Source organism: Megalops cyprinoides, chromosome 24 (assembly GCF_013368585.1).
Source record: "Megalops cyprinoides isolate fMegCyp1 chromosome 24, fMegCyp1.pri, whole genome shotgun sequence".
Taxonomy (NCBI): domain Eukaryota; kingdom Metazoa; phylum Chordata; class Actinopteri; order Elopiformes; family Megalopidae; genus Megalops; species Megalops cyprinoides.
The window spans coordinates 11,000,610-11,026,267 of NC_050606.1; the positions used below are offsets into that span (position 1 = coordinate 11,000,610).

A 25,658-nucleotide genomic window follows, 5' to 3' on the forward strand; every position below is an offset into this window, starting at 1 on the left:
GTAACAGCATAGCTGGAAGTGAACAGGAGCTGGAAGGACCTGCTTTGTGAAAATTTTGAATCCTGAATACTTGTGGGACATCACTGCCTCAGTGGGATAAGGGAGAGTCGTGTGGTAGCAGCATACCCCCAACTACCCTGAAATCACTTTAACCGAGTCACTGCCGAGCTGATTATTTATCGAGCTGGCTCATTTTTGCCCATCTTGACTTTTGTATGGTGAACACTGGCTGACCACTTGACTGTTTTGTAGCACACTACCATCAAGAACAAATTATTTCTGGACTATTCCATTTGTGCATGCGTAAATGGAAAATGTTATATGTGCACTTATTCAGTCACAAGTGAAACAATCACAGCTAACCTCATTATTTCAGGGAACCCTTAGGATGAAAAACTTACCAGAATGCAGCAAAAGCAATGGATGTGCTCTGGCTACACTGCATCATCATACACACATCATTTACTGTATGCACAACACATTGAAAATGGTAGAAAGACTATACCTATCAAAACAGCAAGGTTTTCCCCTTATGTTTCCACACAGTCAAACCCAGACCTGAGGCAGAGTAACATTCCTGTTAAACACAGTGTCCATGAGCCTTGAAGTTCACATTCTGTATCTCGGCGCCTATTCCATACACACCCTAAAAACAGGCCTTTACTTGGATGTTTTGACATTTATCTTCATTATCTCCTTAATTTGCTCCTTACAACCTGTCATTCACTGCATGCATACTCCTAACGTACAAGCAGACCCTCTCTTAACTGGCGATATTTTTGCATTGTCTCATTCAGTTGGAATGGGTGTGACGCTGTACTTGGTGAGACCCCTACATCACAGCCTATTTCTCAGATTTTTACTTGAAAAGAGTATGTATATGTGTTTGTGTGTATGGTTTAGGCCTGGGTGAAACCATAACTACACATATAACTCCATATTCAATCATTACAGAATCCTCAATTACCTTGCTTCTATGTACTTGAACTCCTTGGTGTATTTATACTGGCTAAGAATTTACTATGTCCCTTCCGGTCCTCCAAACAGCAATACAGTTCTGTAGCCAATTGCATTAGGTTAATTTACGTATTCCACACCTAGATGAGAAACATGTTTTAACACCAAAATACGGTAGCCACTTTAAATGTGCACTTCCTAATCCGAATGTTGGTAGGTAAAGCATAACACGAATCTCTAATAAGAAACACTGATGGTGTAAAGAGGAAGTGACTGTTTTAACATGAATATAACAGAGTGCCTCCTCATGTTCTCCTTTGAATTTACATTTGGATCCACACCAGGCCAGAGCGTGTTACAAGGCCTTCTGTGGCTCACGACTGCACAAGCCCTGTTTTTCTACGCCCTAGACATGTGCGTGTGACCTTGGTGCAACATTCTGCCTGTCTGCCATTTCAATTACATAACAATCGCAGCCATGCACAGACATCACAACTTTATTTATTTTTAATACTTCCCCAAGGCAGTTTTCTTAATCTCTAAATTAGCTCATCTCATCTTTGCTGGAAAAAAAATGTAGTGCTGACATCCACAATGCTAATATGGCAAAATGCAAGGTTGTATCCAATTTCTCACAGTACTACTGGTCAGCAAATATTCATGAACTTTTCTCTCTGGATTCCAGCGTTTGCAAACAATGATAGCCCTGTTCGGTCCCTCACGAAGCAGCACTCGTGTCTTTCTGTCTCCCTACCCCGTTCACGCTAACCTCTGGGCACCCACCCCCACACAAACAATTCTATTGTAGATCTACTGTCAGTGATTTTAAAAAAAAAGGAAAAACAGTTGGTGGAAACAGGCTATTCCCTCTATCCATCTGCTCTAAGACTCCTCCGTCCCACTTCCCACTGCATGTCACCTGTGGCACATGTATGGACAGAAGCAGCAATGGGATGCATCTTAAAGCCAATTCACAAAACATGCAATGAGATTTTTTTTGTATTCAGGGTTGTGAGTTTTCAAAGAGGGTTTTTTTTTTTTAATACGTGTGATGTTTCCGTTATGATCACAACTGCTGTGTGCATTATGCACAGAAATGCTGCTAACTCAGCAAGTATTTATAGCCCCTGCTCATGAAATGATATGCCTTTTCAATGTTCATGTATTTTCCTACTGCTGCTGGGTTAACTCGAATTTTAAATGTAGCAGCAAGCATACCACTTTGATAGCCAGACGTTGCAAAGTCAAATTTATGATTCATTCGCTTAACGGAAAACCTTCTTTAAATTTAGGTACCTGATATTAACCACTGAATGTCAATTCACTGCAAATTATTTCTGCATTGTTTCAATGCTCACGACAGAAAATTAGCAGGAGAGATTACTGATGATTCTGATATGATCACCAGTAACACTCTTACATTCATATTTCGACTCATGGTTGAAATGTACATTGGGAAAATTTGGTGTACACTGCTTCAAAGATGTAGGACTCAATGGCTAAGTTGTGTATTAAAAAAATATAGTGTGGAACATGTAAATAAAGCTCATGTCAGATACCCGACACTCTTGACATTTTACATGTAGACTAATTTGAGAAACAATATTGCTACCATGAATCATTACTTATGAAAAATGGGAGCCCTCTGAAACACAAACACACAAGGACACCTGACGATGCTTTGCAAGTACAACTTTATCAGCTACCATGCTATCCTGTCAAAATATGGGCTAAAGAAATAAATGACAGAATTTTTTTTCTTTGTTAAAATTACACCTTTGGAGCTAAATATTTCAAAATGCACAAGTTTGTCACATTTTTTTCATTTCCTGTACATATTGTCTTTCATGCAATTTTATTACCTAAGACTTAAAACTATATATTTTTTCTTCTTGGTAACCTAATGTTTACACCTTTATCTTCTTCTACCATTCATTTTACCCACCCCAGTTACTACCTAATTCTCCCTTACCTTGGGATTATCTTAAAAGCCTAGACTTTTCTAGGTGTGAGAATAGGTTTCTAATAGGTACCTGTGTAAAATATATATACCCCATCAGGCTTGTCTTACTGGCACTGCCTAAATATCTACTTCACTGTTGCAGGGCTGCTGTTCATACAAAAATTTCAAGGGTAGATGTTCCAAAAAGCCACAACATATCTTAGCAGCTGCTAGCTAGTCAGTAATAGTGAGACTTCTTCATAACTGAGGTAAAAAGATGCTGACAAAACCAGCAAACACCACACAGAGAGCCTACTAGTTTTAACCAAATGATCTAGCTTGATCAATGTCTTTGCCTCAGTTAAGCTACTTTAAAATTTGACCTCTGCTATGTACAAATGGTGAAAATTGAAAAAGCCAGACCTGGAATACCTTAACTGAAACACCTAAGACCGCAAGGGCAATATGTTAAAAGCTATGACTCATGTTTTGATGGAAGCCTGTCATTCAAGATGGCTGTCATAACAAATAAGTCATGATTGTTAATGCACCATTAAATCTCACCATCAATTTCCTGAAAGCAAGCGGTTTTTCTTTTTTGTTTTTTCCTATCCAGCAAATGCCCTTTCTGGATCCCTGAGAGCTTGTACTCGTGCATGTCTGTTAGAGGCCTACTGCACGACTTTAAATTTGAGGTTTTCCTTTTAACATATCATACGTTCTTCCTGTTAATGTTAAAGGGCCTGCACTTAGAGATGTTCTTGTGATATACTGCAAGCAAGTTTTGTATTTTTTGGACAGAGGGATGAATGAGATGCGTTCCGTTGGACTTCAAACCAAATATTAGATTAAAGCCTGGAACACAGTATGATCTTTGAAAATCCTGTCAGGTTATGCAGCTTAACAACAGTGGAATCAGTAGAATCGGTGCCGACATACCAAAAAGCTTTGAAATTGGGAAGTTGCACTGTGTCATACAACCTCAAGACGTGGCTTCAAACAAACCTTTGCAAAGCTCCACCTGCCATAGATAATGCTGCTGGGTGAATCAAAATTTACTAGTAAGTAACTCATGTTACTTACTAGTAATTCATTAAAAGTATTATTGTTGTAAATTAAAATATCATATATAGAGAAATATTAATGTATTAATTGTTATCCAGTGAAATGAGTGATTTAGCAGGGGGTGGAACACGTATGGCACGTATGCATGTCACATTCTCGTTAGGTGCTGAGCCCCCCTAAAGGTCTGATCCTAGAATCACCCCTGTGGTATACTGTGAGTCAGTTTTACAAGTGCTCCAAGCAACTTTTTAAACATTTTTCTGGTAACAGGATGTTATATACTTAATTACCCAACAAATTCCCTGTTCTGACTGACAAGGGGAGGCTTGATGGAGGCTATGGTCAACACTTGTGCTTGCTAAGCACTGACTAGAGAATCATTGCATGTGTGCCGCACTTTGCAAAGAGACACTTACTACAGCTGTAAGTATTACCAAGGTTACATTTTTTGCTAGTTCACTTGAGGTTAAGTACATACATAACTCTGGGGCAAACAAAAATAACATACCATTTCTGCTGGGTAATCCAGCTATTTTTCCCCACTTACTAAGTTTCCAATGTTTGTTATTCTACGTCTCTGTGTACGGATAAAATAAACACACATGCTCTTGCCCAGGCTCAGACAGCTCTTCATATTCAGGTTCTGTCCAACCACATTTGCCTTGGTGTTAGGTCTTTGTTGCCATTGTGTCTGTGGCCCTCCCACTGCTACTTACTGTGGTGTTTCTATAGGAAACGGCTCGCCGCTAACAGCTGCTGGAACATTACATTTTTGAATGGTCATTTCTTCTTGGCTATTGTCAGTTTTTCTTGCAGACTATGCTTGTAAACCACAATACCAGATGTGAGTCTCTGAAAAAAATGTCCAGCTTGTGAGATATTGAATCTGAGCTGAACTCAAGTCACAAGAGCAGCTGTCAGGGCTCACAAGCACCTGACACGCAAGGCCTACACTTCTAAGACAATGCCCAATTTGAAAATGCAGAGCACAGTTTCCAACAATAACTGTAGCAAATAGAGGTTATTGTCAGGTATAAAACTGTACTGTGCACTTCCTGACACGAAAATAACTAGTGTTTGAGAAGGCAATTATACTATCCTTGAGGGCCCTTTGATATGTTATTCTGTGTGTAACAGAACTCACACTGTTCTTCATACCTGTCATTATCATCTGTTGATTTCAATACCTACCAGCATATTTCTTATTTTCCTGTAGAATATTGTACCGTCAGTACCATTCAGAATCATTTGTACCTTTGGTTATTATTTCAAGGAGCTAGTTCCTGTACTTTTCCTAAAATAAAAAAAGGTTAAAAAGATGTTTGTAATGCCTTTCAACAGAAACCTTTGACAGGTTATTTCAACACCTGCTGTGCTATTCGTCAAGTGCTATTTCATAAAAGGTAATATCACAAAAAAAAATTCTACATTTTACCACAACCTTTAGAATGCTACTTTCAGTACTGGTGAGATTTCAAAATAATCTGCAATGTTCCCATCATATTCACAGACAAAGGCTTTGTGTAAATAAAGTATTTCAGACCTAGAGTACCCCCTTTCATTGAATTTTCTCATAAAATGCTCTAAATATGAAAACTTTACATCAGTTCAAATGCTCGGAAATTAAGGACAAGACCACAGAAATAATAATAATCAACTCATTACAATATCCTACCCCTGTGTGTCTCTTATTATTCCCTATCACCTTTTCTGGGAAGTATTTTTGTTTGATATGGAGGTGTTTCTTAAAAGAAAGGCAAAATTGGTGAGAAACTTTCCTACACTTACTAACAGCTGTGAACATGGAAGTGAGAAAGTCACATCTGCAGCCACCAAATGTCATGAGAGGGTGGAAGTTCCATAGCAATAGGCAATTAAGGGAAAAAGACTATACTTGTGTTGTCACAAAGTTCTAAGAGCACAGTCTAGAGACCCAAGTGTAAAGATCAAACAATGCAAAAAGAGACCCATCCACATAATGGAACTTACATTCAACAGACGTAAAACTGCAGTGTATTTCACATTTCCTAATTACTGCCCTCATATATAGAGAATTAAAGTTTTGCATTGACACTCAATGCACTGGCACTTAGGTGAACTCTAAGTTATTTTAAGTTTGATTTCTGCATTTTATGGTGGTATTTACACATGAAACTCTGCCACAAAGACTAATGACGTAAAGACAAACAGTATTAACTGCGTTCGTCACATGCCTAAAATCAGGATTTTCTTCTTAATTATCCTATAATACAGTAATAAACGTATATATTTTTTTAATTGGTCCCCTACGATATTACACGCACATAAACTGAAATCAATCATACGTATGCAATTCGCGTTGCATAACATAAGCCTCCTAAAAATACTGAACTCATGAAATGCGGACAATTTATCGGAATCTCGAATGTATTTCCGAACAAAATCGGATAAAAAGTATGCATTGCAACGATGCAAGTTCACGTTTTATTCTCCCTCTGTTACATGGGCAGTAGCCTACGCCATGCCACAGGGTTAGCAAAACTCCGCTTATCATTGCCACAAAGCTAATCCCCTTTGGTTGCTTGCTCGACGTGCACGGGCAGCAACGCTGCAGCTAGGCTAACATGAGCGAAATATGGTCTGAACAAGCGAGCTGGCTGCCCATGTTAACAAACGTTGACGCTTGTCTTGGGTGGCGCTCACTGACTCTGCCAAGTATGTCCTAGGTTTTGTTGTCTTAACTCGAGGCAGAAAGTGAATAGAAAGGGGGGAAAAACAAGCAAGATGTCTCGCCGCAAGGGACCGTTGGTACCGTTGCGTTTCGACATCACACATGAAACCGGACGTTCAGGCTGCTCAGTTGAGTGCTTTCAAACGGCAGCTCTCGAGTGTTCTTTTTTTTTTTTTAGCAATTTGGCAAACTGACACCGAATACTGGCAAATGCATTAATTTAAATACGAACAATTACATGCAGTAAGATCTAGCAAACAGACAGACCGATATTTAGACACGATCCCTAACCGTGGCACTTCTGTGCAAAAACTTTCCACTGACGCCATCACGGTAGCAACAAAGGATCTCCATCAAACACCGATACTGTATTTGTGCTACGACATCTGCCCTGCGAGTTACACAACAAAGAACAGGAAATGCACAATCTCCATTTTTTTATGCAAACATAACAGCACAAAACTAATCAGTGTAAGGTTATATTATCCCAAACTGTAAAATATATATGTAAAGGCAACGACTGGTGAAACTTTGCAAGATAGGTACTATCTATCTGGCCAAGAAATACTCTAAACCTCAACAAGCCACAAACTGTACCCAGTTATACTTTGAGTTCTCAAACTACTCGCTAAGTGTTTTTACATGTGGGTCGATTGCTGTGGCACAATACCAATGGGCATTATGTGAGATATTAGCGAGCTAGTCTAGCTAAGTAGGTTAGCTAAGTTATTATCTACAGTAACGGGCCTACTCCATAGATATCGTAACTTAATTCAGTTTAAATAAACACACAATGTGGCATCTAAATCGAAACGTTTTAACTCACTGCATTCACACTTACAACAACTGAAAAGTGTATGACTAGCTAGCGAGGTAACAGCGTTTAAAATGGAGCACGTCGTCAACACACAGGCATGTAGCTAACTAGCTTGCAGTAACAGGCTAATATACACATCTTACGCATATTATGATCAGTTTTATTCGACTGTTTTTTTAACTAACTAGTAACCTTTCTTCATAGCTAGACAGCTAAATTCGAGATTCAGGAGATTATTTTTATAGCTAGCTAGACTAGCCACAGACTAGCTAGCTAGCTAACAGTTTGAGATTGCAAGATAACTGTTTTGTTAGGTGATAACCACTATTTTGTGAAATTATACTGCCTAAACTTATAGGACAATTTTATTAATTATTCAATCTGGGCGCCAAGTCTGATTGACCCCCGTTGCGTCAAACAACGAGGTACCTAGCTAGATGGCGAGCTACTTTCTGACAAAAACAACAAAATGTCGACATCTGTAATTTAGCTAAAAAAAATCACTCACCTAGCTGTTTCGCGTGGATCACCTACTACGCAAGAGAAAAGCGAGTCAGATAGGAGAAGATTACCACGCTATTGCGTTAAATTCACAGATGCCTGCGTCCATTTATTTTGTTTTTTTTAAAAAAGAGTTGGGCACCTTTGTGTCTTTCTTCTCCACGCAGAAGAAACAGCTGAGAGGATGTAAACATATGTCACGTGGTAAGCAGCAAATGGAGCTGCAGACCGACGCGTTTGCGTGCGCTCCGACCGCAACAGGAACCCTCGTTTGCGGTCGTTTCGCGGAGCATGGATGGCAAACCGAGCGTGAAGCCGACCACAGCCGTCGGTTGTGAATGTTCACCCAGAATAATCGCAGTAAACACAACTCCATAGGCTGCGGCAACTTCAAGGACCCTGTTAGGTGTTTAAATTCAAGGATATAGCGGTATAAATATGAGGATTAAACCCCATGAAAGATCTTTGTAATTCGACCACTTTCTTTGCAGTCTTGTGGTTTTCCTTTGTAGTTTTATGATGTTGTCCCTTTTGTTCTTACTAGCTGATCCTGGGTCAGAATAAAATAATAATAAAAAAAAAAATACACAAAATGATTGGAGTTCGGATTGGGGATTGGAAGACTGATACCGGGGCAATGGTCAAAGACTGAAGGTATCAGAGCCAGTTGAACTAACCAGCTCACCTATGCGTTTCAGCACTCCAATGAATACATTATTCTGAAGCCAATCTAAGGGAATAGTGTGAGAGACAGTAATACCGTTGCACTGTTATAACCATAAAGTATACTAACACTAAATAGCAATATTAAATGAAAAATAGTAAAAAAAAAAATAAAAAAATAAAAAATCAGTTGTGGTCAGGGCAAAATGTAAGCTAAAGTCATTTCTAATTCTTCTGATGGTCAAATCCAAAACAATATAAAACTGACAACTTTCTAAATTAAGGTGAGAGGTGTACATTTAATTATCTGTTGCCATCTTGCTGCATGCATGCAAGACAACATACAAAGCTAGCAGAAGTTATTTTAAAAGGTAGTTCAATTTCTGTTCTAAATGTTTGCATAAATAATAAAATTGTGTATTTAATACCACAATAGCATAAATATATAACATTGTTTTATGCAGGAGATGAGTAGATAAGCATACTATTTCCAAATGCAAAGCCAATGGTAAGTAAAGGACTTATCTGAATTATTCCATTTTAGCCTTCTCCTTAAAAGAGACATGAGAAAAGTGTTCTGAGAAGGATAGTATTTACTTTAAAACTATTGCATCCAGATCTGCATGAACAAGGTTGGGTTTTTAGTGGGTTTTCAGTGTCTCGTTCTTTGCTTCATGATTGGATCACATCAACACAGTATTCTTAACCTCCTTTAGTTGGAACTCCACATAAAACCTTTTTTTTGGCTAAAATACTTGAATATGGCAAACATTTCAAAGACAATACATTTGATGCCAGTATGTACTGTGGGGCAATAGGTGATGCAAAAAATACAGTTATTATGGGAGACTCCCACTTCCAACTGAACAACACCTGGTGTATGTACATGTATGTGCATTTACAGTTATTTAAGCAATGACTCAGGACATGATTGTACTTTTAATTCTGTGCTGTACTGGTAGATACAAGGGCATGGAAATACCATGACATTAGACTACATAAAGCATTGTCAGAAACAAGCTTCTTTGTTTCCTAATGGATTAAGGTGCATAGCAATTAATCAGAATCCACTAGGCTTTATATCATGCCTGTGAAATCATGTTTAATGTCTTGTTATTTTATTATAAAACACAGTATGCCAATCAATAATTTTTGTATGAAACAACACCCTTTACAGTGATATCATCACATAGCATTATATAATGTCCTATTCATAAAGGGAATCAAAAACCATAAAAATCAGAGGTAAAAAAAAAACATGACTGAATGGATTGCTGCAAAAGGCAATCAAGCTAAAGTTCTTGAGATGTGTGAGAAAAAGACATGTTCTGTGTATGAGTCATAAATATGAGTCATTAAGTAACAGCGTTGAGAGAGGGTGTTTATGTCCTCAGACTTGTGAATGGATGGTCAGAAAGCCAATAAAAGTAAGCAGTAGCTCTGAGTTCAGGTAACTTGGCAGTTTGTGGTTGTTGGCCAGGTCTGATCCTCAGTGCTATGCACAAAATCCTGGTGCCTGCAGGAAAAGGTTTAGGGTTTGCAATGTAAATTGTGCAAGTATAATACTTAAAATTAAGACTTAACTATAAAACTAGGGATCTTAATTTTTTGGGGTTTTTTTTTCCCAAAGAATATCACAGGTGAGCAAGAAGTCTGAATGTAAATGAGTTTCCCGATCAAATAAATCATAAAATGTTTAAAATACACCCAACAGTAACTTCTGAGGTAATAATTCTCCAAAAGAGATATTTTCTTCCGTCTTTTTTAAGACAGGCTACTCTGTTTGATGAAGGTGTGACCGCACTTTGGGCGTCAGACATGGTCCACAAAACAAGTGAGCAAGTCATTGTTTTCTGTGGGAAAACAAGAAAGGTTAGATTAACACGGCTGCCAGTCCAGCCCACCAATAATGCTCAGTAGATTGTTCTTTGGTACCGTTTCTGGCAGACAGCATTTGTACCAGGCCAAAAAAACAGGAATGAGGTTGGAACGGGTTGTACCCTATCAGAATGAAGTTGGAGGCCTTTTCTTGGTGCCACCCAGACATGAAAGGGGAAACAAAAGCAGGCATCAGAGGCAATGGGTACTGCTGACTCTTGGGGCAAGCCACAATACAATGGACTGGACTTCTACCAGTCACAGTCCCTACTCAAGGCGGTATTTGTCATGCTGTTTTCTGGTCTTCAATCCGTTATGCACCCATATCAATCACAATTTTTATCTCCGATCAGAGACTGCCAGGTCAAGCCACTGCACAGGCTTCTTTTGCCAGGGGCTGTTGGTGGCAGTTTTGATAATCTTGCAGCCATGTTTTTTAATACCATGTGATGCCACCTAGAAAAACAGAAACCTTCCCAGGAGGCGTGATGTCAAACACTGGAACCCACCCAGTGTTGTCCCGCTGTGACTTCCTAAGCTTGAGCAGCAAGGGTGTTTGATTAGTCATGCCTGGCAGCAGGCATGAGCGGCACTGTGAAAGTGGAAATATTTTCAACTTTTGTGCCGTCTTGTGCCCACATGCTGTTCTGCTTAGCTGTGTGCCTCGTAGAAGCTAGCCCTAGACAAACAATGAGGGTGTTTTTTAGTGTGAGGTGCTGCTGGTCAGTGTACCTAGTGCTTGTGGATTTTGGTACAAAAAAACAACATGTCTGGCAATCATGCTACATTTTCAGAAGTCCTCGTAAAAAAAAAAAAAAAAACGTTAGTTTGAAACATATAGGTAGGTATTTTAAATAAAGATATAGACCCTATACAGTGTGTTATGTTCATATTCCTGTTTTTCACTAAGGAATACCTCTGTTTATTTATAGTTAACATGTAATGCTGGGAAGACATTTCACACAGAGGTGAAATAGCCAACAGAAGTCATTGACTTCCATGGGAGATTAGCATTGCATTAGCATTGATGAGATCAGTGATAGCAATCCAGTCAAGTGGTCACTGGGGCCATTTCTAACATGACATCCTTGACATGCGAAACATGGATACTGGGGCCAGAGTTGCAACCACTCAATATTTTAGTCTTCCAATATTGTTCATTATTATAATATTCTCTGTCACAGTGGGGAGCAGTATGACATTACATTACATGCATTTAGCAGATACTCTTATCCAGAGCGACTTCCAGCACAACAGAACATAAGTGTGTCCATTCAAGTTAAATGAGCAATGGTGTCAGACCAGGGTAACAACACTCACAGACCAATGAACCAGTATAACACCATTCAAGCCCTACCACAAGTTAACTTCAAATATTCACTTTATACTCACAATTCAGACACACAGACCTCAGGCCTCAGTGAAAATAAATGTCATCTGGAGTAAAACTGTTTAGGCAGATGCTTGAGCTGGGTTATGGTTTCCACCTGAAAATGATAAATGACAGTTAAATTTCTCAAATCATACTGCATCATAGAGAACATCAAAAATCATTGAACAACATGTAACAGCAATATATGTCTAGTTAATTATAAACAACTTGTGACAATGGGATAATGTTGTTAACTTGTTTTCTTAGTTACAGAAACACTGAGCACTTTGGTTTCAGCAGTCCGCTAGCTAGTAGCAAATCAGCTGGCCAGTTCTAGTTCACTGTGACCAACTAATAAACTGCACAATTTAACTTGCGAAATGAGAAATGTATCAAATGAGACATTTTAGAACAGTTTTCATGATCATCACATGAAAAATAAATAAATTCAGAGTCTAAATAAAGTCTGCAAGCCTTTTACAGTTTTGCAAAAAAAATTGCACAGTGAGATGATATGCCAGCATAAGCAATTTTTTGTTTAACAATAATGCAGATTTTTTTCTTCATCCAAACCAAAGAACATTTATATAGGATGGTTCTCTCAGAAGCAGCAGGTCACAAATGCTGTGCTTTCTTGAAATTCTTTCATTCTTTTTGTGTTCAAATTATTTGATTAATTTAAATAATCATTGTAGCCCAATTTGAGGTAATCAGATGTCTTAAGATTCTTTAGTGTTTTTTACAGGAAGCCTTTTTACAGGAATTTGCTGCCCTTTTTACAGGGAGGCAGTGCAGCATAGTGGTAAGGAGCAGAACTCGTAATCAAAAGGTTGCCGGTTTGATTCCCCACTGGTGCACTGTTGGTCAACCCTTGGGCAAGGTACTTAACCCAGAACTGCCTCAGTAAATATCCAGCTGTACATAATGGAGAACAAGAAAAAAAATCACAACCTCTGTGTAAGGACGCCTGTTAAATGCCAATAATGTAATGAATTTGGTGTGCAGAGGCTGAGGCCGTAGCTGTAGCAGTAGAACTACCACTCAGAGAGGATGAGAGGAGGAGCTACTGCAAAGCTGCAAGGTCTGGTGATGGACTGAGGGCTGTAAGGAGCTGTGCCCATGACCGCCTGGTAGGCTCACACAAGGGTGTTGAATTTGAAGCAAGCTGTGATCGGAAGCCAGTGAAGGCGAGGCCAGATACAGGCATGCTCTTGTGGGGAAGGCGGGGTGTCGGGGGCTTTTTTTCCGTTTGCCACATTCAGACTTAGCTCCCAAGTCCCAGCAAATCTAAGCGCACAAATGGTAACGGAATCCTTTTATGAGGATCCAAGAAATGGGTATGGGGGTGAGGGTTGTTGGTCTGAACCTACAGTGGGGAGCATGGTGAGAGAGGACACCTGGTACAGCACTTTCCTGTGCACCATGGGGCGAAGCATGCAGGAAGTACAGTTTTACTCACCATTCCTCTGTTTTTTGGGCATTTTGCAGTCCTATTTTAAATGAAATATCAATCAGCCTTCAATAAGCTGAGTGTTCACAGGAATTGTAATAAGCAATTCTGAGCAAATATATTCAAATGGATAACTATCATTTGATCCAGAAAGTGGGTCACGTATCGATTGGGTAGCAAAGAAATAGCAATTACCAGTGAGAATCCAAACTACAGGCTCACAATTTATTTCACACCTAAGTGATGTGCCAAAAGGTGACGGGCTTGAATTTGAATGACAAGTGGTAAAGGTGTCAAAGTTTCATTCAAAGTTGTTGGACCACATTTCCTGTTCCCGTGGCCCCAAGTGGAAATGCAGCTCTTGTGGTTTTGTATTCAGTTCAGTTTGACCCATTTCAACTGGTTGGTAAATCCCACACACATTTTGTGAACCCTTACTATCATTTTAAATAGGGTGTTTACAGTACGATCCAACCACAGCAAAATACAGGATACATTGCTCTGGAAAGATCAGCCCTATTTTACTCTGCGATACTATGTCATAATGGTTAAGGCGCAGCGGGCTGCTTCCCATGGTAGGGCAGCCTTATGCAGTTCGAAGTTGCATTTGACCTTGCCTTTAACTTCAGAGGTGATCACTTAGGTGTGACTTTTTACCTTATAATATTTTTTTTGTGTGCAACACACAAATGAGGGTGGAATTTAATTGAGGTCATGGTCTGTAACGTAATATCCTGAAACATCCATTTACATTATATAAATAAGCTGAATTATTGTGTTTGTAGTGTATGAAGCTTTGTGGTGCATGTCTAGAATCCAAAACTGAGACAGGAGGTGAATCTCTGTGGATGAGCTAGTGCAAACTGCAACTAACCATCTATTTACTGTTGTTTAAGTAATATGTCAGATAATGTATGAAGAAGGCCAATGCAACGCACTACAGGTTAAGTTTTATTGTTTATGCACTTTAGTGCTCTTGATGGTGGGAAGAAATAGAGAAACCACCACCCTTTGAACCAATCAGAAGAGGACATTAGCATCATTGAAATAAAATCCTCCACCACCTTTATCAATGAAGGGATATGGCTTGCCTCTGCATTTTTGTGAACCTGCAGTGGTGGTTCACATATACCACACCATTCAAAGACAAAAGTCTTGTCAAAGTTACCTTTGAATCAAATGGACACAACTTTAAATAGGGCCAGAAAGCCCTCTTGACTGCTGGCCCCTACCTACCAAGGCATTGTTTTCGAGTTTCCATTCTTCTTGGTACCGAAAACTATGTCGCCAAATTGGAAACTGAATTTAAGAGAGGTTTAGTATTTCCCTTTGAGCTCAAACACTTGTGAAGACTTTGGGGGACTGTATTTATTTCCATTATAGGCTATATATGAAAGTTAAAAACATGATAAAAAATAAATGAATAGATTTTGTATTTTTCCCAAGTGAAATTTAAAACATCATAATCTCTAAATTTGAGGGGCTAAACACATTTGATGTATGTTCTGATGAGTGCTGTGCTGAGGTCAAAAAGCTGAAACAGTCAAAATGGCCACCAGGTGGCAGGATGTTTTCCTGTGTTTGATTTTCCTTCAATGGTATGGTTTTTCACCTCTCCCACACCAATCCATTTCTGTTTAACAGAAGGCAGAGACAGAGGCACCTCTACTTATATAGATTCTGAACAAGTGACCAGATGAAAATTACAGCTACAATTGACCACAAGTTGAGCCATTTCAATATAAAGTAATATGGTAGAATGGTGGATTCACTAACAACAGTGTAAAATGTAACATTATTGTCCTGGCTATTTTTCATATGTACATTTTTTCCAGATTGGTCACATTTTTGCTCCAAGAAAGTAATCATCTTAAAAAATACTGCCTACTGTCAGCCTTTAACACAGAAATATTACGTTTTATCTTACACCAAAGTCACATTTTGGGGAAATGCTTCCAGGCTACATATGTAATGCATATATGACTACATTTACACATGGCATACCCAGACAATTCACACAACCATTTAAAAAGTTTATTTCTACCATACACAAACTGTACAACACAGCGCATATCTGTTTTTTTTCTTAAATAGTAAAAGTTTAAGGAAACTTCAATATATAAACTACTTGAAATGAAAAAGCATAACGTATTTTTAATTAAAAAGAAAGAAACTAATTTACAATACAGATTCATAGTACCAATATCGTTTGACACAAAATCCAGCTCACATTACAAAACACATCAAGTACAAACAGGGAAAAATAAATATTCTTCACAAAACTTCCTGAGCAAACAATGCGTGGCATATAAATTAAATATTAACAATTACAAATAAATAAGCTGAATTATAAAGTTATACAGTGAATTTCAACAAAATGATTAAGTTTAATTATTAAAATTACAATTTATGAGTTGATTTTTTTTTGTATAAAATAAAAAAATGCTTCATTGCATTTCAGCAAATGTTCATTCTGTTGGCAGGTTTGGTAGACACAATTAATTTTTTAATTTCAACTGCACAAAATGTATAGCCCTAGTCTAACTTAAAGCATAGCTATTTTGTATGAGAATATTAACCAATGCAAACTTTAATAAAATTAAAACAGGATTTATAAACACTAACATCAAGGGCTCTGAACTTGGAAAAACAATGATTCTTTTCTTGAATGCCTTTCCCCTTGTGGTGGTTCATTTGTCATATTTTTCATAGGTCATAATATGTCATAATAAAAAATAAGAGATATTTGTAAGAAATATTTGTGCAAAAGGTACAAGTGAATTGTTGGAATGCTTATGATCAATAAGTTAGGGATATATTTAAGTTAATTTAATGCCCTTTCAATATATGCAAAATACCAATTCAGACATTAAGAGTTACAAGACTTAGTCACTAACTTTGGCTGGTCTGATGTGTATGTTTTGATTAATTGTGCACTAGTATTTATTGCTTAAACTCTTTCATAGAAATGACACTAGATACGAATTTATTCAGGTAGTGACAAAAAACTGTAGCATACCGGATACATTACAGTCACGTCCAAGGAATTAAGTAACTGAAGACGTTCACATCTATTTAAAAACCTTTAAAGAAAAGGTTTCTCTCAATGGACAGCTAGCATTTCGTATTTTTCAAAGAGATAAAGGTGAGCCTATGCTCACCTTTATATTGAAATATAAGTATCTTTGTGAACACCATTTGCACCACACATGCACTAAGGACAGTTACTTATGTTCCGTTGTAATTTGACCAAGTATGCTTCTTATTAGCTGACGGGATTGAAAAAAATATTTCTGAGTTCAGCCTGTTGACTGAATAAAACCAAGGAGAGAGAAGAAATCAGACTTTGGTGATTGCCTTTCCACGTGGAGAGCCTTTGATGTGATATTTCAAAAGTATGAATAAAAGATTGGTTTGTACTAAATGATGCTATTTTCAAGAGCCATCATACATTACACACAAATCAATTTTTACATCCTCAAAATCGTCTTGCACAGCTCTCTCTCCACAGTACAGAAAGAGGATGACTGGACCCATAACTGGAAACCACGGGGTCAATTCATTTTAAATACATCCTTTCAGTTTTAACTAATTTGAGGTAGTATTACTTTCCTTTCTGTCATAACTCATTCAACGCTGTTTTATTTATTTTTTTTTTCAGGCCGTGTGACGGAAAAAAGTAATGCTGCCTTAAACTGGTTATTGATCTGAACTTACCGTGCAAGTTTTTCCCGACAGATCTTAGAATGAATTGACCCTAATGGCAGGAGTTGTTCAAACTGTGCTTACAGATCCGAAATGGTATATAAAGAGTAGCGCACCCAAGCTAGAAAAAACATCTCTCACTACTTATTCCTTTAAAAATAATTGTACTGTATAATAAATTAGACACCATTTCACATAATACTATTGTACCACAAAACAGTGAAAACTATATTTCATGTACACATTTACACTTAGGCACATATATGCACACGCAGCAGTGTGCACACAAAAGGCAGTTCATATCAATATAGTTTAGGAAAATGAACACAGAGATATAGTTAGAAATTTGTGTTTTTTTATATTCTGTTAGCTTCTCTGTCAGCAGCTGCTATTCTAAGGGCTGAGATCTACAGTTGAATCCGACATTCAGCTAATCCAAAGTAACTTATACAAGGTTGCATCTGGAGAGGAGGACAATAAGTACCAAACAGATGCTAATTTGAAATGCTAACACCAATGACTTTGAAGTAGGTGAAATTTTGATAAAATGAGGATTTTTTTTCAGATTACAGTTCCATCTGAAGTGTCTGTGTGCCATACATTTAAATAAAGACTTGTTGTTAAATATCAAGTAAAACAACAGTTTAAAAAATATCAAATTATTTTGCATGTCATTCTTCTGTAGCTACAACGGATATCCACATTCATCCATTACTTGACATGTGCAGTTGCAGATTCATTACCACTAGATGGCAGCAGTGGACCATGTTTTAAGCCAAAATGGACTCAAACAATGTTTTCTTTGTATTAAGGTGATAAAAGGTCCTCTGAAAAATAATATTTAAATGGAAGGTGCTAAAATGTTATATACAATGTGCAGAATGTATGTTTGCTGCCCAATATTTTAGCTGGCAATTGAGTCATTTTTTAAAAATTGTATGTCATTTTATTTCCAGTGTTTAAGGTAGGAATAAAAAAAAAAACAATAAATAAATGAATAAATTAAGACAATAAATAATCATAATATTAGCATACATAAATATAACAAATACAGGATTAAATGACAATAAAACTATATCAAAAACTAAGTGCAAGGGGGGGCAAAATCCACAAAAAGAAACCTATCATGGAAATAGTTTTTAAGTACATAACCGATCACGGCTGGTATTGGTATGATACTTCTTTTTCAGTGCAATGTGTTTGCTGAGAAACAAAAAAAAATGCATTTTCAAAAGTCTTCCCTTGGACATGCAACCAAACCAGTCCTTCCCATGAGGATCTAGCTTTTCAGAAGCACTATTTCCTAACTCAAAAGATATTTTGCTCTCACCCGGAAAGCTCACACGTGAATGCCCTTCACTGCCTGTTTGATGCTTTCCAGAAGAGCCTTACATTCAGGGGAATAATCGTGCTCTGAGTTGTTGTACATATCCGTCAAAGTGTTCACATATGCTTCAAAATTCTGTTCGCTTATTGGCCCCTGCAAAAACAAAACCAAAAAAGTTAATATGTGTACTTCAAATGAGCATAATTAAGCACACCATGAAAAGAATGCCAGTACATGTAACAAGGTTTTTTCTTTTTACATTTGTCCTGAAAATTATACACTATGTCCCATAAAACATTCTCTCCAATGATGTCATGCCCCCCCCCCCCCCCTCAATACATTTGATGTCCTAGAGCTGACAAAACTCAAGAGACAGATTTCTCCACATATATTTTATGCCACGTATATTTTATCCTTGATATCAAGCACTATCGGAAACAAACTGGGCAAAAGTGAACATGAGGGACTTGTATAGTTACAACAGCCATCCAGGTTATTCACTGCAACTGTATGACAAATTTCCACCAACCTGTACAAATTAAACTGCTTGCTGGGTGGATATACTGATTGGTGGAAACAGTTGGAAATAATGCTTAAATGGATGGTCTGTAATATCCATGAGTTTGGCTTATTCATAACCAAAGGCATAATTTCAGGTAATTAAATTTGTTAAACATATGACATTTAAAAGTGAAAAGCTATATTTATTTTGTTGTCCCATGCAGATAAACTTCAATTTAGACAACAGGTAAATAAACAACTGACTGAGAGATTAGGCTAAAATTTTTATCTTCTAAACCATTTACTGGTGTTGTAAATGGACCCTTACACTAGAGAAATGACAAATATTTCAGGTGTTTGTGCCTTCAGCGCAATTAGGAACACATCTGCAAAGTTCCATTTAGTCACATGACTTTTTGCACCCAGTGGAGACAAAAGAAAAATTAGGTGATGCTCATTGTAATAATTGCAGTAGGAGTTGTGTCCCTAATTTTTTCACTCAGTACTCAACTGAGCATGTGCAACTCTTTCTAACATGAATCGTAACCATTAAACAGAAGGACTGAAAACTTCCACAGTAAAAAGAGGTAAAAAACTGACATAAGTCTAGGCAGTCATGATTTGGAACTTTAATTCCAAGTGCCTGCAACTCCTTGCATCAAAAACTCATGATAATCTTATGAAATTATATAAAAAGAACAACATATGGATAGATATATCTCCATTAAATCCTCTCTGAAATAAGATATAAGAATAAGAATATAAGAATCAAAATAGATTAATTTTTTCTTCAGAAATATACAGCTATGTCTATGTACACAGCTTCTGAACTATCAAAGTTTGCTTTTGAAATGTTATGGTTCTGTAAACATTTTGTGTCCTTATTGTTATTAATGCTTTTAGGCTTTTGGGAACAAAGTGGTAAAAGCCAAGGTAAAACCGTAAGTTGGCTGATCCGATGTGGTTAAGATTTGCGATGGCGGTCAGAGGGTCGAGGGGAATGGCGTACCATCTGAGGCAGCTGGATGTCTGTGAGGCTGTTGATCAGGGCCTGGCTGAGGCGCGCCAGCTCCTTCAGAAGGCTGTCATTGTGCTGCTCTATCATCTTATTCTCCTCTTCGATCGTCTTGAGGTTGCACTCCATTGACGATATCTGCCGTTGGCAAGGGAAATAAAAGCATTACTGTACCTTTTCTTTTTTCATAAAATTAACATTATTCATATATTACCCATAATCCCCTCTGCTGTTTTTTTTTTACACATGCCACGTAGCATTGTAGGCGAATCAATTTATTTAGTCATAATTACATACAGTAGCGAATAGGGAAATCAGCATTTTCATGTGGGCAGACGGTATTACCTCAGCCTCGAGCTCCACCGTTTCCCTTCTGTGTTACGCTTAAAATCCTCCCCCTGCAGGTCTCACCTGACAGCCCTGACACCTGCTGGTGTGTGCCAGCTTCTGAGCTCATAAGCAAGTGTGTAGAAATGAACCCTGTTTCTCCGATTATATTTTAAATCAATGAGAGTGCGCTGGGGAGGAGAGGCAGGGCGTCGAGTTCAGGGGGACATGTGCGTGCGAATGCTTTAGCGGGCGCTTTGCACCTCTCGCCCATAGCTGACGTCTCGGCCTACCTGAGTCTGCAGCTGCATCATGTCGGCCTCTATTTTCAGGTTGGATTCATTCAGTTCCTTTATCTCGTTGTCCAAATGCTGCATGTCCTCATTGCTTTCTATGCCTGTTGGAGACACAAGGTTTTTTTTCTTCATTCTACATCTCACTTAACATCCCTTTAAAACACCGATACTGGTGTTTTCAGTGCTGTTCATAGTTGTATTTTCAGTGATTTGTAGATGTACTTTCACCATCAACATGAACTGCATGTGGTCTGAAGATGTATTTTAAGTGCATTCTACCATCAAGAACGATGAACCCTCTCCCCACAAATGGAAAAGTCAAAAGATCAAAAATAATCCCGGCCTGACAGTTTACATTACAGCTTCATATTCCAGAATGCACTTCTTTCAAAGGCTTTTGCCGATTCATGCTGATGTCTAATACATTTCATCTCTCATAAAGAGCACTAAAATGTTTTTTTTTTTTTTTACAGCACTTACCACTGCTTGCTTTCAGTTTAATAGTCATCATTTCATCTCCTGCTAGTTTTTTCTTGATAGACTGGGCATTTAGGGGACACCCGGACAAACTGTTTGAAAAGAATAACAATACAGGAAGATAAGGATTAATTAATATTTAAGCACCAATTTATGCACTGCACATCGCAAACGGAACACAGGTATTATCTCTTCTTAATTAATATCCTCTTAGCCCTGTAATGACCTGTTGTGTCCTGAATAACAACAACAGCAACGACAACATCAACAAAACGGTCCGACTTGGCAAAGTGGGGCAGAAATGTAAAAAGGTCACGGCTCAAGTCAGCAACCGCGCCACGTGACCAAAAAAGACTGAAAAATGGGGAGTGTGGCCTTACCTTCTGTGGGTGACAAACACATTATTGGCATGACCTAGCCCATTACAGCCTGGCAGTGGGCAGTGGGGTAGTTCCTGTTTGCAGACTTTCCAGGAGAAGGCAGATCCATTAATAGAGCTCTCCTTCTGTCTCTTGGCAGCGATGGGGCAGCTTCCTGCACTGCGATGGGATGTATATTTACCCGATATGTGGCCTTGGCCATCACAACCAATTACTGGACATCTAGCAGGGGAGGGGGGAAAAAAAGGAGATGGAGTTCAATACTATTGGCGACTTTTTCATGCCTCGCAGAGGTAGAACACATTGTAAATTATTAATACGGCAGATAATGTACAAAGTGCCGGTGTTACTCTGGAGCGTCCAAATAAAAGGAAAGCGTTCGACTGCAGGCTGGATAGCTTTGAAAGTATGCATTTGTTATTTATCAGAACAATTCCATCAACAAACAGTTTTGTGGGGAATCCCCAGTGGCTGTCCTGGGCTATGGAGTGGGCATGTATTCTCAGGATCTGAGGAGTACCATTTGTGTTTTAACTAATGCACCATAATTAAACTGTTTTTTTTGGACCGCTACGCATTATCTGCTGTGAAGGTATACACATGATGAATAATGCAGTCTCACACATTGGAGCATACTGACATATTGTATAAGCTAAGAGTTGACTCTAATTCCCATGTAATATTGCATTGCTTTTACTAGGTTTGGAGTAGCTGTATTCACTTTGGTGTGCATACAATATATTTGTTACATATCTATTTAATTAAAATACACATTTATTAAATGTTAATAATAAATTAATAAATTAGCCTTATACTACTCTTATAACTGAACTAGGACTATGTTTCTGCAAATGAAGGAGAGGTCCTCAGTCTTACTGACTCAACTTGGTAACAGCAACTGAACTCCTCACAAATGCACTTAGTAAATGTACAAATTGATATGAGCTCACTGCCTTGAATATCCCTTCATGTATTGGACTGGAAGAATTTCCAAGCCATTAACCAGATTAATCCAGTGAAATGCTGATTAAATGTAGTCAAGTTAAGTAAATACACACTAAGTATGCAAAATGTGTATCTACCGACAAAACCGAGAAAAAATAATCTGCCTTTTTATGCAAAACATATTCTGATTAATGGAATTGATTAGACTTTTTTAGGGGAATGAAAATTGACGGCCATCATAGAGACGACTTGGAGAAGTTAAGGCAACAAAAGCATAACATGGGTGATGATATTTTCAGGTCTTAAACAGGGGCAGTAATGTAATTACCACTGTGACTAATGTGTGACTTGTACCATCAGAAAAAAAGGGGCTAACTAAACAGGAAGACTGAACCATTCTTGAATACATTTACAACATTTATGACATGAAAAAGACTATCAGAGCGAGAGGGCTGAAAAAAGCGAGCAGACCGGACTAAAAAGGGGGGGAAGGCTGTTTTCAAGAGCAGTTTATTACTTACAGTATGACGGCCTATCAGAGGCATCAGAGGCCGCGGGACGACGTATAAACCGTGCCATATGGCCACTGATATACAGTAATCTAGTACAGTACAGATGTACTGCTGGCCTGCTCCTCCTCCTTTAATGTGTATGAGATCTATTCCAATCTAATTCCTAAGCTCTTGACCCTGCATTAGTAATTAAAAAGAAAAAAAAAGCTGCTACTGATGTATAAGTATAGGGAGACACTCATATCTGACTTTGGATTTATGCAGCAATCAATTACATTAATTCTGTAATAACATTATGTGGACACAACTGCATCTGAAACAATTAAACCTGGTACAAATGTGGTGGTCCCCCCCCCACATGCAAGCCAATGATGTTCTTTACTGAGGCAAACCAAATATCTTCACACTGCCTCCTATTAATGTTAGGTGAACATGACCATTTCTGAGTCACAGAACAAACACAGCACTCACCGAGACCACTGTGTAAAAACAAATAAGATTCCAACATTTGAAGCTTGAATGTTATTAAGTGTTAATTTACTAATGTTCATAAGCAGCCATTAAAATTTCCTTTTAATATCGGAATGGATTTCAGCCACAAAACCCCTAATCTGCTCCATCTGCAGATTGCTACATTAATTGGGGCTCACAAAAAAGTTGAGCAAAACAAACTGTGTCATTGTAAGAACTACAGACAGGCGTAACTTGCTGCTAGGCCGAGAGCAGAAAACCCCTCAGCCTTACTTAATTTCCTGCTCGTCCTTCTCCTCTTTGTTTGGCGTGAGCTTCAGGCCTCCTTTCCTGGCACGCGGGCAGCCTGACAAACTGAAATGGATTGAAGACAGGTTTGGAAAGGAAAGGAGAAAGTAAAACCTAATCAATTTATTCAATCAGTTTTTAGAATAATATAAATCGCAAATACTGTTCAAAATGTCAAGGTCACGTTTTATTAAACGTGTAATTAATACGAGAGTCATTTTTTGTGGGCAATTCTTTTTATTCACGTTGCATATTTACACCATACTACAAAAACAAAGCAACGCTCTAAGACCACACACGGCCTGAGACCGCATTCTGCACATGGGCTTTTTTAGGTAAAGTAAAGTAACACAATTCCATTAAGCATTAGGACAGTTTAGGCGTGGAGCCAGTTTCTGTTTCTCGAAACCTGGAAGATAAATGACCCCACGAGGAAAAAAAAATCCTCTGCTACGAAAACAACACACAGAATTGACATGACTCTCCACAGAAAAGGCAAGGGTTGTCGATGGAGATGGAAGGACGGAATTTTCACAAAATGCAAAGTTCTGCCTCTGTTTGACCAAAGCAGCTGGGCCATTATGTTCCTGCCATAGAGCCTACCTCCTGTGCGAGGCGTAGTTTCCCGTCACATGACCAGACCCGTCACAGCCAGGTGTTGGGCACCTGCAGGTAAAGAATAGGAACAGATGTATTGGCAGATTAACTGACAGAAGCTAGAAGAGTTCATTAAAACTCTTTTATCAGCTTGTCTTTACAACTACACTCTTTGTGTTTTGGCAGTTATGTTTAAGGATATGATTTTGTAACAATGGTCATGGATCCTTTGAGAAGAAGTTATGCCAGTGAAATCTTGAAAAGTCAAAATACATTGGCAAAATATGAACCAGAAAAAAAAATATGAAGAAATTGCTTATATAATTTCAAATGGGTTGTAAAAAAATCATTTAAACGCTGGAAAGCTACTGCTGTGACCTATTGGCTGAGGGTTCTTGTAATTATACTGTAACTTCAGATAACCCTAGTATGAGACCAGTCTTGCTAAACAAACTTTTTTACAGCATGTAATGTCTCTATACATCATAAGTGAGACGCATCAATCAGCTTTTAAATGGTTTGCATTAACTGGCTTCATAATCAAACAGGGTAAACTCTGAACAACATGGCTGACTCCTGTTTGCTGAAACGTGATGATGTTGGTGAAAATTAAACCACAATAGTTTCTGAATCGGATAAACCTGACACCAGGTTACTGCAGAGTATTTGATCTCAACCATCACCTTGACAAATCGTGTGAATTTGTCTGACTGTATTCCGATGTTTGAGCGAATCTGGCCAAAACAGCCCTGATGTATTCATAAGTGCCAGTAAACTGTTCATGTTCATGTTGTCATCAAGACTTTTTTGGTAATCCTGAAGATGATTTTGATGGCAGTACACAGATGTATGCTACCATCACTATTCTATTAAACTATTCCATTTCCATGACTTACTGCTAATCGCCCATTTCTTGCCTATGATATTTGCTAAAAACCTCAATGCTAAAACCACAGCCCTAGTTATGTTTCCTTAACATACTTTCATCCTGGTAAGATTTTTCTTTACTACAATAACCATTTTACATTGTTTGGAGGAGACCAAATGTAAAAGTTTCATGATTGTCAAGCAGGTATTGGTGCCACAGTAGTCAAGGGATAAAAATGCAGGATAATTAAAAACTCAAAAATTATATCTTGAAAATAGAGAAATGAAAAACAAAACAACTAAGATGCTGCGGTTTGTAGAGCATAAAATGAGAAGAAAATAGGAAAACAATGTAGGTTGAATATCAAAAATACCACAAAGCCGTACATTTGAAAATGAGGAAGATCTTAAGTGTCTAGTTTTAGTTTCAATATATATGTTAATATTCTGTCTAATTCAAGCACAGAATAATTTAAATAATTCCATAATTAAGGCCACTATTCTGTGTGAACTGCTTTGTGCATGGTGGGTTACTGAACTTTAACAGTCTTTACACCCTAAAGACTTATGAAATTTTGTTCACATTTGGGAGCAT

The 25,658-nt window shown here is 38.0% G+C and overlaps 1 protein-coding gene across 4 annotated transcripts in view; it reads right to left on the reverse strand.

Moving 5' to 3' along the window:
* Positions 1–18,160: 18,160 nt before the first annotated feature.
* st18 (ST18 C2H2C-type zinc finger transcription factor) overlaps positions 18,161–25,658 on the reverse strand; it is an 85,461-nt gene continuing 77,963 nt past the window's right edge. For all 4 annotated transcript variants that reach the window (XM_036518801.1, XM_036518804.1, XM_036518803.1 and 1 more), the window contains 7 exons: positions 24,203–24,265; positions 23,585–23,665; positions 21,384–21,605; positions 21,007–21,095; positions 20,524–20,627; positions 19,898–20,041; positions 18,161–18,540 (listed from right to left, as the gene is read on the reverse strand). In XM_036518801.1, coding sequence (XP_036374694.1) covers positions 18,400–18,540; positions 19,898–20,041; positions 20,524–20,627; positions 21,007–21,095; positions 21,384–21,605; positions 23,585–23,665; positions 24,203–24,265 — 844 coding nt within the window. In that variant the 3' untranslated portion in view covers positions 18,161–18,399. The remainder of the gene's footprint in view (positions 18,541–19,897; positions 20,042–20,523; positions 20,628–21,006; positions 21,096–21,383; positions 21,606–23,584; positions 23,666–24,202; positions 24,266–25,658) is intronic.